The sequence below is a fragment of the Notamacropus eugenii genome, chromosome 5 (genome assembly GCF_028372415.1).
Source record: "Notamacropus eugenii isolate mMacEug1 chromosome 5, mMacEug1.pri_v2, whole genome shotgun sequence".
Classification (NCBI taxonomy): Eukaryota; Metazoa; Chordata; class Mammalia; order Diprotodontia; family Macropodidae; genus Notamacropus; species Notamacropus eugenii.
In genome coordinates this window covers 124564203-124577268 of record NC_092876.1, presented here as the reverse complement: position 1 = coordinate 124577268, position 13066 = coordinate 124564203, and the positions used below count along the sequence as shown (strand labels likewise).

General features: G+C 42.2%; 1 protein-coding gene across 6 annotated transcripts in view; it reads right to left on the bottom strand.

The window, feature by feature from the left end:
- TENM4 (teneurin transmembrane protein 4) overlaps positions 1 to 13066 on the bottom strand; it is a 1206236-nt gene that overhangs the window by 83453 nt on the left and 1109717 nt on the right. For all 6 annotated transcript variants that reach the window (XM_072610720.1, XM_072610721.1, XM_072610718.1 and 3 more), the window contains one exon: positions 505 to 772. In XM_072610720.1, the coding sequence (XP_072466821.1) occupies positions 505 to 772 (268 nt within the window). The remainder of the gene's footprint in view (positions 1 to 504; positions 773 to 13066) is intronic.

The following is a 13066-nucleotide window of genomic DNA, read 5'->3' as shown; positions in this document are numbered from 1 at the left end:
GATCACATTGGACGAATAAAGGACTCTTAAAATCACAGAGGTATATAGGGTGTTAGAGTTCAAAGAGATGTAAGAGATCATTCTAGTGCAGGGGTGGGAACCTGCAGTCTCAAGGCCACATATGGTCTTCTAGATCCTCAGGTATAGCCTTTTGACTGAGTCCAGGTTTCACAGAACAAATACTTTTATTAAGGGAATTTGTTCTGTGAAGTTTGGATTTGGTTACAGGGCCACACTTGAGGACCCCAAGGACCTCGAGGCCACAGGTTTCCCACTTCTATCCTAGTCCAAACAATTGCTATTATGATACATTACCTGTGAGTTTATTATTTACTCCATTTGACCGATGAAGATATTGGCGATCAAATAGAAGTGACTTACCTAAGTGAGGTGAGTATTGGAGTGGTAGGAAGAGGAAGGAGAAGCAAAGAAGGGCAGGAGACATTCTTTTACGTGCCCTCTCCTACAGTGATGTATCTAATCTAAGAGCACCAGGCAGCTTACCAAAGGCTTCTGAGAGGCCAAACACCTTCTGGTTGTAGACGTCAGTCTTGTCCCAGATGAAATAATAGGAGAGGTCCGGCGCAGCAGCGAACCACTTCCTGAAGAGGCGACCTTCCACCGCTACCATGAGATGGACCTTCATGAGATTGAAGGGGATGGTGGGGTGGGTGAGAGTGATCTTCAGGACGGACTTGTAGCCTGGCGTCCGACTGCTCAGGTAGCTCAACTTCATGCTGCAGCCTGAGATGCTGATCTCTTCCTGCAGAGCCTAGAGAACAAGGGGAAAGATGTATTAAAGATAAGAAGGGGGAAAAGTTTAAGAGAGGAGATCATGGAAATTCAGCATGGATGGGGAACTGGTCTATCAAATGAAGTGGTTGAACCCTCTCCTGCCTCTAAATCCTGTGCTCCTGGTGACTCAGGAGAAGATTCTTAGTGTTTCCTACACCATCCACTAAGACTGAATGTATTATGGTCTTAATGTGATAAGGTTACAACAATTTTTGGCTTTTTTTAGTAAACTAAAAATCCTTGGAAAAGAATGTGAAGCCCAACTTCCCAGAAGTTATCTCTTCAGAAACAGGTATTATAGAATTAATCATCCTCCAGCTGGAAAAGGCATCAGGCAAAATACCATTGTCTTCACTTTACAGATGAAGTAACTGAAGGTCAATTTAATACAATTTCAATAAAAGTTGTAAGCTCTCAGAAGGCAGGCAGAGACCATGTATCTTCAGAGCTTAACACAGTGCACAGATAAAATGCTATACAATTTCTGTCGTATTATTCATGTAAAATAGTACCAGGATTCAGTAAACAAACCATTTAGAATCAGTGGTCAGCCTGCTACCCTGGCAAACCATGCTGTCAAGAACATTAACTGTAAGTGGACTGCGTATTGATGGTCATTTGGTTTGGGTGTCATCTCGCTTTCTCCAATTACTCTCCAAAGAAACAAGAAAGAGACCTCGGTGACCAACTAGTCATAGGATCATAGATTTCAAGACCTGATGGGTCATCAAGTCCCACTCCCTCATTTTACAGATGAGGAGACTGGGGCTTAGAGAAATTTAGTGACTTACCTAGAGTGACAAAACTAGAGGCAGCTTGGTGGTACAGTAGATAGAGAGCTACACTTGGGGTCAGGAAGACCTGAGTTCAGATCCTGCCTTAGGAATTTATTATCTGTAGGATCCTTGAAGAGGTATTTAAGCTCTCTCAGTCTCAGTTTTCTCATCTGTAAAATGGGGGTAATAATAGCACCTATCTCCCAGGTTTATTTTGAGGCTCAAGTGATTGAATAGGCATAAAACACTTGGCAAACCTTAAAGCACTATCTACATCTATATTTGTTGTATATGTATATATCTATGTTTATAATTGTTGTGGTTATTATTATTCTTACAATTCAATTCAATAAACATTTATTAAATTCCTACTGTCTGCCAAGTACTTTGCTAAATGCTGGGGATACAAAAAGAGGCAAAAGATTAAGTCCCTGCCCTCAAGGAGTTTACTATTTAGTGGTAATTGCTGTTATTGTAATAGTAGTAGTAGTAGTAGTAGTAGTAGTAGTAGTAGTAGTAGTGGTAGTAGTAGTGGTAGTAGTGGTAGTAGTAGTGGTAGTAGTGGTAGTAGTGGTGGTAGTAGTAGTAGTAGTAGTAGTAGTGGTAGTAGTGGTAGTAGTGGTAGTAGTAGCAGTAGTAGTAGTAGTAGTAGTAGTAGTAGTAGTAGTATGAAGTAAGCAACTGAGCCAAAATTTCAACCGCAGGTGTTTTAACTCCATGCTCAATGTTTTAGCCTAATGCCTTGGAATAAGTGTGCATAGACTGGGCTGGCATTTAACTTAAAACAGACTGTTATAGCCCCACACTGAAAATCTAATTTAGGAAGATCTTAGAAGCTAATCATTTCCCCCAACCTGTTCTCTTGAACTTCTCTTGGCTCCCCACTGCATTCAGGCAATAAGCAGCTTCTCTGAGCTGGTACAGTTACCTCTTAAAGCAGAGTTGCTCCTCCCCAGCCCCAGCTTGAGTCAGGCACTTAATTCAGTTATCTGTGTTTCACAGAAAATTAGAAAAGATCAGATCTAGAGCTGGGAATGACCTTAGCTTTATTCCAGTCTTCTCATTTTAGAGATGGGAAACTGAGGTCTGGAGAAATTTTACTAAGAGAACAATGGATTTGGATATCAGGACACTCAGGTTCAAGTTCTGGATCTGACACTTATTTATTGGGTGATCCTGGGCCTATGAGTTTAACTTCTAAATTTTTTTTATTTGTAAAATGAAGAGATTGGACTAGTTGTTCCCTAATGTCTGATTCTGTGTAATGTCAGTTAACAGAGTATGAGATGTTAGCCAAGTGTGACTGGGCCCCTAAGCCTATGAGGACTAACTGACTACTGCCCATAGAAACAAGGAGAGAGGGCAAGGTTTTCCAAGTGAACAATCCACCAGCTGATCCAGCCAAGGATGTCAAGGTGATAGCATAAAGTTAAAGTTAGACCTGAGCTCTAGATTTAAATTTAGTCCTGAGCTCTGAAACTATTTGATAGTAATACTGTGACCAAATTTTGCAGCATTCTAGCTGTGTGGAACAATGTTACAATGTGTTTTTCAAACTAGACACTAGTAAAAATAAATACAGTGGATGCTGAGACCTTAAAAAAAAGATTTCCATCAGCTCTTCCAAGATGGAAATTTTAAATGAATGTGAGGCTTCCAGCACACATTTAAGTAACTGAACTTTTGGCAGCTTGATGCTCAGAGCTCAGTTCTAAGGAGGGAATGCTAAATCATGGAAGGGTCAATGCAGACATTGAAAGGATGGTGGTGATCCTTCCCATTGCACCTGCATTCAATTCCATTTATTAAACAGTTACCATGAGCTGGGCACTGTGCTAGGCATGAAAGACAGATAATTCCCAACCAGTTCCTTCTCTCAGGGAGCTTTCATTTGGGTTTAAGTTCAGTGATTCCAAGCACTACAATGACAGCCTTGCACTCATAGAGCCAATAGGGCAGAAATACAATGTCTCTCATTCTCATCCTAGGCATTCCCTAGTCCTGGACTTATCCTCAACATCCAGGGACCTCCACAATCTAGAGCCACTGGAATCTTCCAGCTTTTCTTATATTACCCGATACTCTAGTCAAACTGACTGTACTACTCACTGTCTCATGGATGTTGGATAGGCCACTTGATCTCTCTAGAACTCAGTTTCCCCTTGAGAAATTGAAGTGTTTGGCCTAGATGAGATCAGGATCCTAGACTCCTGATCTAGTGTCTATAGACCATCAAGGAGTGTTGGGATAAATTTCAAGGGGAGGGGTGGTGGATGTGTGAATTTGGATAGAAAGAAATTTATATGTTGATTTTTACTAACCTCTACCTGAAAGTTAGCCTGTCCTTAAATGACTTAAAAACATGATTTTGAGAAAGGGTCCATAGGTTTAACCAGACTGCTAGAGGGGCCCATGACACACAGAAAGATGAAAAACTCATCTATTAAATGATCTCTTAGGTCTTACAGCTCCAGATCTAGGATTTAACGTCCTTTATTTCCTTACTCCATGCTTTTGATATGCCTAGATCACCTCCATCTCTGTCTATTGACATCCAACTCACCTTGCTAAGGTTTGGCTCAAACCCTCTCTGCTATGTGGCACCTTACCTGATCCTCTGAGTTGGATGTGATGGTTTCCCCTCTCCAGTCTCAAAGTAAGTTCTAATTCTTTTATGTACTTATTCATTCATTCACTCATTCATTTATTTATTGATCTTGAGCAAGGGAGCCTCTTACCCCACCCGAGTCTTAGTTTCGTTGTCTGTAAAACAGGGACAACATTCATTCCTCTCCTGAACTTGAGATTATTACGAAAGAAGCATGCTGTACATAGCGAAGAACTAGATTGTTGTTGTCTAGTTGTTTCAGTCGTGTCTGACTCTTTGTGATCCTGTTTGGGGTTTCTTGGCAAAGACACTTTGGTTTATCATTTCCTTCTCCAGCTCATTTTACAGATGAGGAAATGAAGGCAAACAGGGTTGAGTGACTTGCCCAGGGTCACACAGCTAGGAAGTGTCTGAAGCTGGGTTTGAATTCAGGTCTTCTTGACTTCAGGCCCAGCACTCTATCCACTGTACCACCTAGCTGCCCTAAGCACCATATAAACGTGAGTCATTACTTTTCTTGTTGTGAGGATCGACTTCCTCACCCCTAGCAATCTTCAAGCAAAGGTTGGCTGATCATGTTGGAGGGATGTTAGGGAGAGGACTCCTCCTCAGGAAACTTTAAGGTTCCTTTCCTCTTGGAGAGTCTCTGATTTTCTGGTATATGTAAAAAGAAAAGAGAGAGGGAAGGCAAATATGTGCTTTCCTAGGTATGTGGTAGGGATTATTCATATTTTCATTAATTATTATGATTCTAAAAACATCTACTAAGCACTTCACTGTGTACCAGGCCTTGTGCTGGGGGAAAGAGAAGAATGAAATAAGATACAATCCTTTCCTTGAAAGAGATCACAGTTTGGTAGAGAGATATTGCACAGTCTACTGAAGGGAAATACAGTCACCTTATTCTAATCTTTGTGGCATACGCTTATTAAATCTGAGGCTAGGGACTGCGTGTGAAACATAACTCACCTTTCCATTGTGCTACAAGTCTTATAAAATACTCACCACAGAACAATCCTGTGAGGTAAGCAGTGAAAAGGCATTATGCTCATTACACAGATGAGGAAACTTGAGTTCCAGAGAAATGAATGATGATGCTGGTGCTATTTATATAGCACTTACTATTGCCACACACTGTGCTAAGTGCTTTACAAATATTATCTCATTTGATCCTGACAGGTAGGTGCTACTATTAACCTCATTTTACAGCTAAGGAAACTGAGGCAAACAGAAGTGTAGTGACTTGCCCAGAGTCACACAGCTAGTAGTATCTGGGGCCAGGCCTTCTTCTTTTTCTCTTTTGGCAACTGGGGTTAAGAGACTTGCCCAGGGTCACATAACTATTAAGTGTCTGAGGCTAGATTTAAACTCAGGTCCTCCTGACTGCAGGTCTGATGCTCTATCTACTGTGCCACCTAACTGCCACTGAACTCTGGTTTTTTTGACTCCAGGTCTGATGCTCTATCCACCAAACCACCTAGCTGCCCTAACTTGTCCACAAGTACTTCACTGCTGGTAGGAAGTGAAATCAAGACTCAAACCCAGGCATTTCCCACTCTAAGTCTTCTGTTTTTTCACCCTACCATGATGTCTCTAGACAGCTAAGTGGTGCAATGGGCCTGAAGTCAGGAAGACCTAAGTTCAAATCTGGCTGTGTGACCCTGGGCAAGTCATTTAACCCTGTATGCTTCAGTTTCCTCATCCGTAGAGTGCGCTGGAGAAGGAAACAGCAAACCACTCCAGTGTCTTTGCCAAGAAAACCCCCAAAAGAGTCAGATACAACTGAAAAATGACTAAATGACAACATGATATCTCTGCTCAGGATCCCGTCACTGAGCTTCATATATAGTAAGTGCTTAATAAAGATTTTTCGAATGAATGAATGGACTTAAGTCAAAGCAATCGTTCCAAGTGCTAGCTCTTTCAAGCAGCCTGAGGTTCGACAGCTGGGTGAATCACCGTGGAAGAGCATCATCCCATTGCTCTCATAAATATTTACTTTCTCTAATGTACCCTTTTCAATTTACATCTCTTGGTGCTTGCAAAGGGTGAGAAATGACAGCACTGGGAAAAGCCTAGAATTTATTTTAATATATTTTATGAGCCTAGCAACATGCGAGGCTAAGAATGGGGTTCAGACAGCCACCAGCTGCTTAGCTTTGTAGGGGGGCAGCACAGTGTGCTCTTTTAACCTAATGTAGCTGAAAGTCCCAACCACTGGGAAAAGACAGGCTGGCATCACAACTGCCTGAACACTCCTGGTAATAGTAGATTCGGGCCTGGGTAACAAATTACCACTCCCTGGCATGATCTGTCTCTATTGACTTCCATCTCCTAAGAAAGGTCAGCCTGGTAGTACAGACTAGAAGGAGATACGTGCTGAATACTCTAAATGGGAGGGAGGTTGGAACCTGGGGGGAGCTCCATGGATTTCAAAATGTCTCCATTCTGCTCTTGGACGCTGTCAACTGGATCAATGCGACATGGCACACACAAAGAAATGTGTTTGCTTAGTGGGGCATAAAATAGACACGCATAAATGTATAAAGGCAATGCTCTGTGAACCCGGGCAATCCATTAACATGCATGTTGTCAGGGGGTTGATTTGGCAGGTTAGAGGAGTGCAGGCAGATTTCTCGTTTGTCTCCTGCTCTTCTACTCCCCCCATCTCCCAGGTTGCCGTGCCTGCCATCAGAATCGGGATGGGGGACAGCAGTGCTCTAAGAAACAACTCAACAAGTTTGAGGTTTGCTGGATGAAGGAATTTTGATTTCTGGCCAATTCCCATGTATCTCTTAGAAGACAGGGAAGGTCTTAACTAAACTCTGTGCTTCCCCCAGCACCCAACACAGATCTCTGTGCTTGGTACATGTTTACTGAATTGAATTAAATGGAATCTTCAGTTATTTCCTTTCAAATTTACCTATTTGGGGCAAGGAAGTTCTTACTTTCCATACAATTTTCAGATGAAGAGCAAGATAGAGAATCACAAAATTTCCACAATAACAGAATATCAGAGTCTGGATAACAACTAGAAAGAGCTTTAAAATTTATAAGTCACTTTATATACATTGTAACATTTTAACTTTGTAACAGCCCTGAGGAGTAGACTGTAACAGTTATTCTTAGTCTCACTGTAGAGATGGGTCATCCTCTGACTCACTTCTTAAAGAGGTCTATTCACTGAATGGGCATGACCTCACTCAAAATGAGAACCTGAAAAGGCCTTAGCCTAAAAGGGCCAGGGTCTCCCATGGCATCCTGGGCCATCTCCAGTCATCCTGAGGAATATCTGGTCACCGAATCCAGATGGCTCAGGAGGAGAAAGTGAGGCTGGTGACCTTGCACAGCCCTCCCTCACTCATATCAAAGTCTATTGCAAATCATGTGTCATTATTTTTCTGATGTCATGGTCCTCTTCAGAAAGGAAGAGTATAGATTGAGTTCTGTCCATGGTCACATGAGTTATGAAAGTCTCAGGCAAGATTTAAACCAGGTCTCCTTGATGTTATGTTCAGAGTTGTGCCCACTATATCATGCTGCCTCCTGAGGACCTCAGAGACTGCTGAGACCAACCTGAACCCAAGAATCTCATCTCCATCTCCAATCTGACAAGTGGTCCTGCAGACCTCTAATGATGGAGTATCTGTTATTTCCCTAGGCAGGTGACTCAGCTTTGGAATAGCTTTAATATGGGGAAGTTTCTTTTCTTTTTTAAAATTACATCAAGTCCCAACCTAAGGTCTTTTCATAACTTCTGTCCATGGCTCCCAGCTCTTCTCTCTAGTATCTAGTGTGGTTCTTTTTCAATATAAGTCCTTCAAATACCTGAAGAGCATTATTATGTGACCTTTAAGTACTGAAGACCAGTATTTCCACTTTCTTATATAATACTATGGTCCCAGAGATATCTTATTGACTTTCAAGAGCCAACTATTAAATTTTCATTGGGAGAGTTTGCATCTCTGAAACTGGTAAATGCTTTACACCAGGGCTTGATTTATTGTTTTACTGATTGTCTAGATTTGAGAAAGTGGTGGGAGAAAATGTTGATAATGATTAAACTAAAAAGTGTTGTGAGTATATATCCCCCCCCACCCTTGGAAAGCTGGTTGTTAAATATTTACCAGTATATCCTTGCGTGGTCCCCAAAGCCCTATGGCATCCTAGCTCCCCTCCTTTGGACCAGCATGAGTTAATCAATATTCTTTTTTTCCCTGTTGATTTTTTTTAGAGCCTCACCATTTTATTTCTTTCAACATTCACTTTTGTAAGATTTTGAGTTCCAATCTTTTTCTCCCTCCTTCTCTTCCCCTCCCCCCCCAAAGATGGCAAGTAATCTGATATAGGCTATACACGTATAATCATATTAAATATATTTCCACAGCTAATCAATATCGTCCCTAAAATGTGGCTCTCAGAAGTGAACATAGTACTGCGGGTGTGGTCTGAGCAGAGGCATGGACAGTGGTACATTCACCTCCCTTTGTTTCTCTTAATGTAGCCTAAGTTTGTGAATTAGCTCTTTTGGGCTACTATGGCACACCTTTGACTTATACGGAGCTTGTAGTCCAGTGAAACCCCCATCTTTTCTTAGTAGACTGGGAGAAACTTTATACCATAGTATTTCCTCAAGGAGATCTTCCTTTACTCCTCTGTTAGGCACTGGTGCTACATCTTGAGTTTATTGAGGAAAGGGGTTTCCAGCTTTCCTTTGAGGAATAGATCCTTTCCCTTTTCTGAAGCCTTGGGAATGCTCAGGGTGAGGTCAGGTCCTCAAATCACAGAACCTCCAAAGGCATTCTAACAAATCCCCACCTGAGGCAGGTAGAGAAATCCTTTCTATATCATCTCTCCAATTTCTACTTGAGAAGCAACAGAGTATAGTGAAAAGGGCCCTGGTTTTGGAGTCAGGGGATTTGGGTTGGAAGCCCAATTTGCTGCAATTTTTTCTGCAACTGATTGCCTGTACCATCTCAGGAAAGCCACATCTCTATTTTTTAAAAAAAATTTATTTTCATTTATTTTTAACTTTTTTTTTTTTAGAGCTTTCTGCACTTAAAAAAAAAAAAGGAGTAGGTTGAACCGGACGGTTGCTTAGATTCCTTCTTCTTTAGAATCCTGGGATCTCCAGTAACAGGGAAGTCACTAGTCTCCCAGGCAGCCTGTTTCATTTTTGGACGATTCGCCACCTGAGGAGTTCCCTGCTCCTGCTGAGCTGAGAAAGCCTTGGCTTGGATTCTGCCCTCTGGTGCCAAGCAGAATAAGCCTGTGATTTCCATGTGACAAATGCTTCAGATATCTGAAGACAGTGATCATGTCTTTCTCCAAGTCTTTTCTTTTAAAGGTGAAACATCCCCAATTCCTCTGAGGAACTCTTGTATGACATGGCTTGCAATCTTTCTCCTCATTTTCCATTACTTTCCCTAATGCATAATACATTCTATGTTCCAGCCAAACCTGCTTCTGCTGTTTCCCCACAAATGACATCCTCCTGCCTTTGTAACTGCACAGGCGGCTTCTCTCTTGCCCTCCGCATCTGGACGCTCTCTTGCTTCAACGCCACCTTTTAGAATCACTGGCTTGACTCAAGGCTCAGCTCAGCTCAAGTGCCTTCCTAACAGAGACCTTTCCAGACTTCACTAACTGTGGGCACTCCTCTGCCAAGATCACTGGGTATTTACTTATCTGTGTTCATTATTGTTTCACAGTAGGATATGAGCTTTGGGATGGCAGGCCTTGTTTTCATTTCTGCCTTTGTATTCTCAGTACCTAGTACAGTCTTTGGCACACATAGTAGGTGCTTATTAAAGGTTTGTTAAACTGAATTGAGTTCTCACTGTCCTTTTTTTTCCCATTTTGGGGACACAATACACCAGAGGGGGACCTAACTACCTCACAAGAAGCAGCGAGTGGCCCAGTGGATAGGGGATGGAAGTAGATAGTGGATAGGAAGACCTGAGCTCAAATGTGACCCTTGCTAGTTGTGTGACCTCAGACCCTTCCTAGCTGTGAGATCCTGGGCAAGTCTGTCTACCTCAGTTTCTCCAATTGTGAAATGGATAATCATAACACCTATCTCTCAGGACTCTTGTAAGGATCAAATGAAATATTTGTGAAGTGTTTAGCACAGTGTGTGGCACATGGCAGACAGTATATAAATGCCTATCTCCTTCTCCTCTATTCTATTTTCAAAAAGCTCAGATTGTCCTTCCTTAAACTCATCTACGATGTGCCTGCCTCTAATCTCCACCCACTGGTTCCAGTGAAGATGTCCTCCACCCCCACTTCTGACTTCCTTCTGGTACTTACTGTCACTATTCAAACAGAATCAGGCATTTTGTCCTTACACAATAACTCCCTTGGGAGTTATTGCTGGCCTCAGGCTCTATTTTCTCAGGTTGCTCTTGGAAGAGGGGTACAGCATCCTATGGCGGTAGCTCATGTCAGTGGTTCAGGGCTGCCTGTGAGCCCTGGGTGGTGTGAGGCTCTTGGGGACTGGAGAAGCATGGCACTGTAACATCAGAGCCAGACAGACTCTCAGAGGTCAGCAAGTCCAGCCCCCTCATTCTGTTGCGTTGCTATTCCTGAGAAATATCCATCCTGGCACCTCCCCTCACTGGTAACTCCTTCCCTGGGATCCCATTTTTAGGAAAGATTCTAGCCAGGCTTCACCTAACTCATGCCTGTACTATCCTCCTCTTTCTCCTTCTCCTCACCTGCTGAACTGCCACCTTGACCCTTTCTCTCCATCCTCCCCTTTAGTCCCCCAAATGCCTTATCTTCCCTCCTTGGAGCAGGGACTGCCTCGTGTGCTTGTATTTGTAACTCCAATGCTTAGCCCAGGGCCTGACTTATAGTGAGAGCTTACTAAAGTCTCTATAGATTTTGCAGAGGAGGAAACTGAAGCAAAAAAGATTAAGTGCCCAAGATCCCACCTTCTGAGATGAGATTTCAACCAAGGACCTTCTGAGTCCAAGTCCATATTCTATGCACTACTATTTGTAGTATGTAACATTATTCTCTACTCTCAAGGGACATTTTGTGACCACATACATATACTTACAGATTTTGTTCAGTCATTTCAGAATGGGGTTTTCTTTTTCTTTTCATTTGGGGTTTTCTTGGCAAAGATGCTAGAGTGGTTTGCCATTTCCCTTTCCAGCTCTTTTTACAGATGGGGAAACTGAGGCAGACCAGGTTAAGTGACTTGCCTAGGATCACACAACTAGTAAGTATCTGAGGCCGTTCGATCTCAGATCTTCTTAACTCCAGACTCACCGCTTTATCCATTATGCCACCTAGCGGCCCCTTGATGTTCTAGCTCTGACACTTAACATTCTCAGGGTCTCTTAAATTCTAAGATTCTGTGATTCTTTGATGTGGGAGAATCATTACAGCAATGGGTAAGCTGACCCAGGTGGATGTCATGTGAACTCTAGGGGTACTAGAAGATCATTTTAAAAAAAATGGATTGCAAGCTCAATATGAGTTAGTGATGTTATGTGCCAAACAGCTGATGTGATCTTGGGCTGCACAGTCAGCAATAAAAAAGGTGCCTCTGTGTTCTGTTTTGTTCAGGTTGCCTTATTCAGCTTTGGATATCGCTCCGATAAGTAGGAGGGCATGCAAAAGAGAGCAGCCAGGATGGTGAAGGTCCTGGAGTCCATGTATACCAGGATCAGTTGAAGGAACTGCAGGTAAGGGTCTGTTTGCTTGGAGAAGAAAAGACTCAGGGGAAACATGATAGCTATGTTCAAGTATCTGAAAGGGAAGTATCTCAAGGCTATCAAGTATCTGAAAGGGAAGGAAGGATTACCCACGAACTGTTTGTCTCCTGAAGGCAGAACTAGAAGATACAAGTAGAAATTACAGGGACAAATTTAGGCTCGATTTTAGAAAAGCTTCGAAATAATTCAAATGCACCTAATTGGAATAGGCTACCAGAGAGGTGCTGAGTTCCCTTTCTTTGGAGGTCTTCAAGAAGCAGAGTGTGTTTTGGGTCTATGTGGGATCAGAGGATTGCTGAGGTTCCTTCTAACCCTAAAACACTTAGATCCTGTGGCTAACTTCCCAGAAGGGTGGATAATCCCTTCTATGGCCAAAACAAATTGAAAATATGATGGTTACTGTAGATGGTCACTTGGGTCCTATGAAAATGATGAGAACAGTAGATAATCTCTAAGATCTTTTACGTAGCCTTGGGATAATCTCTCTATGTGTCAGGTTCCTTAGCTGTAAAATAAGGGGAGTTGGACCAGATGACTTCTAAGGTTCCTTAGAGATCTAAATATATGATTTATAATTATATAACCCCTTCTGGCTCTAATATTTTGTGTTTTCTGCCTAAACATGTTATGTGCTCAACTCCTTTCCATTGCTAGCATTCTGTGTTCTAATATTCTAGTTCTAGGTCTCTTCAGGTCTCTCATTCAATGAGTCTATGAAAAGGAGGCATTAGAGGGGATAATCTCTGAAGTCACCCCCTCCCTCTAACATCCTATGATGCTATGATCCTCAGGTGCAGAGTGAGGTGCCATTTTATAGTCTAAATCTGGAAATCTGCACTACAGGTATTCTCTGTGGCTTCCATGCCAGTTCTAATTAAATGTGATACCATAATTCACCCAGTTTGATGCTACTTGCCATACTCATCATATGGTATGGACCTACTATACTTAAAAAAAAAGATAAAGAGGTCTTGTTCCTGGCTTTTGGACTTTAAACCTATGTACCTTCATCATCCCCTATTAGAATATAAGCTCCTTTAGGGCAGGTACAGTTTTTCTTTTCACTTGCATTTACATCCCCAGTGCTTGGCCCATTAAAGTCACTGAATTTTATCTTCCCTCTTTCCCTTCTTTCCTCCCTCCCTTTCATCCTTCCA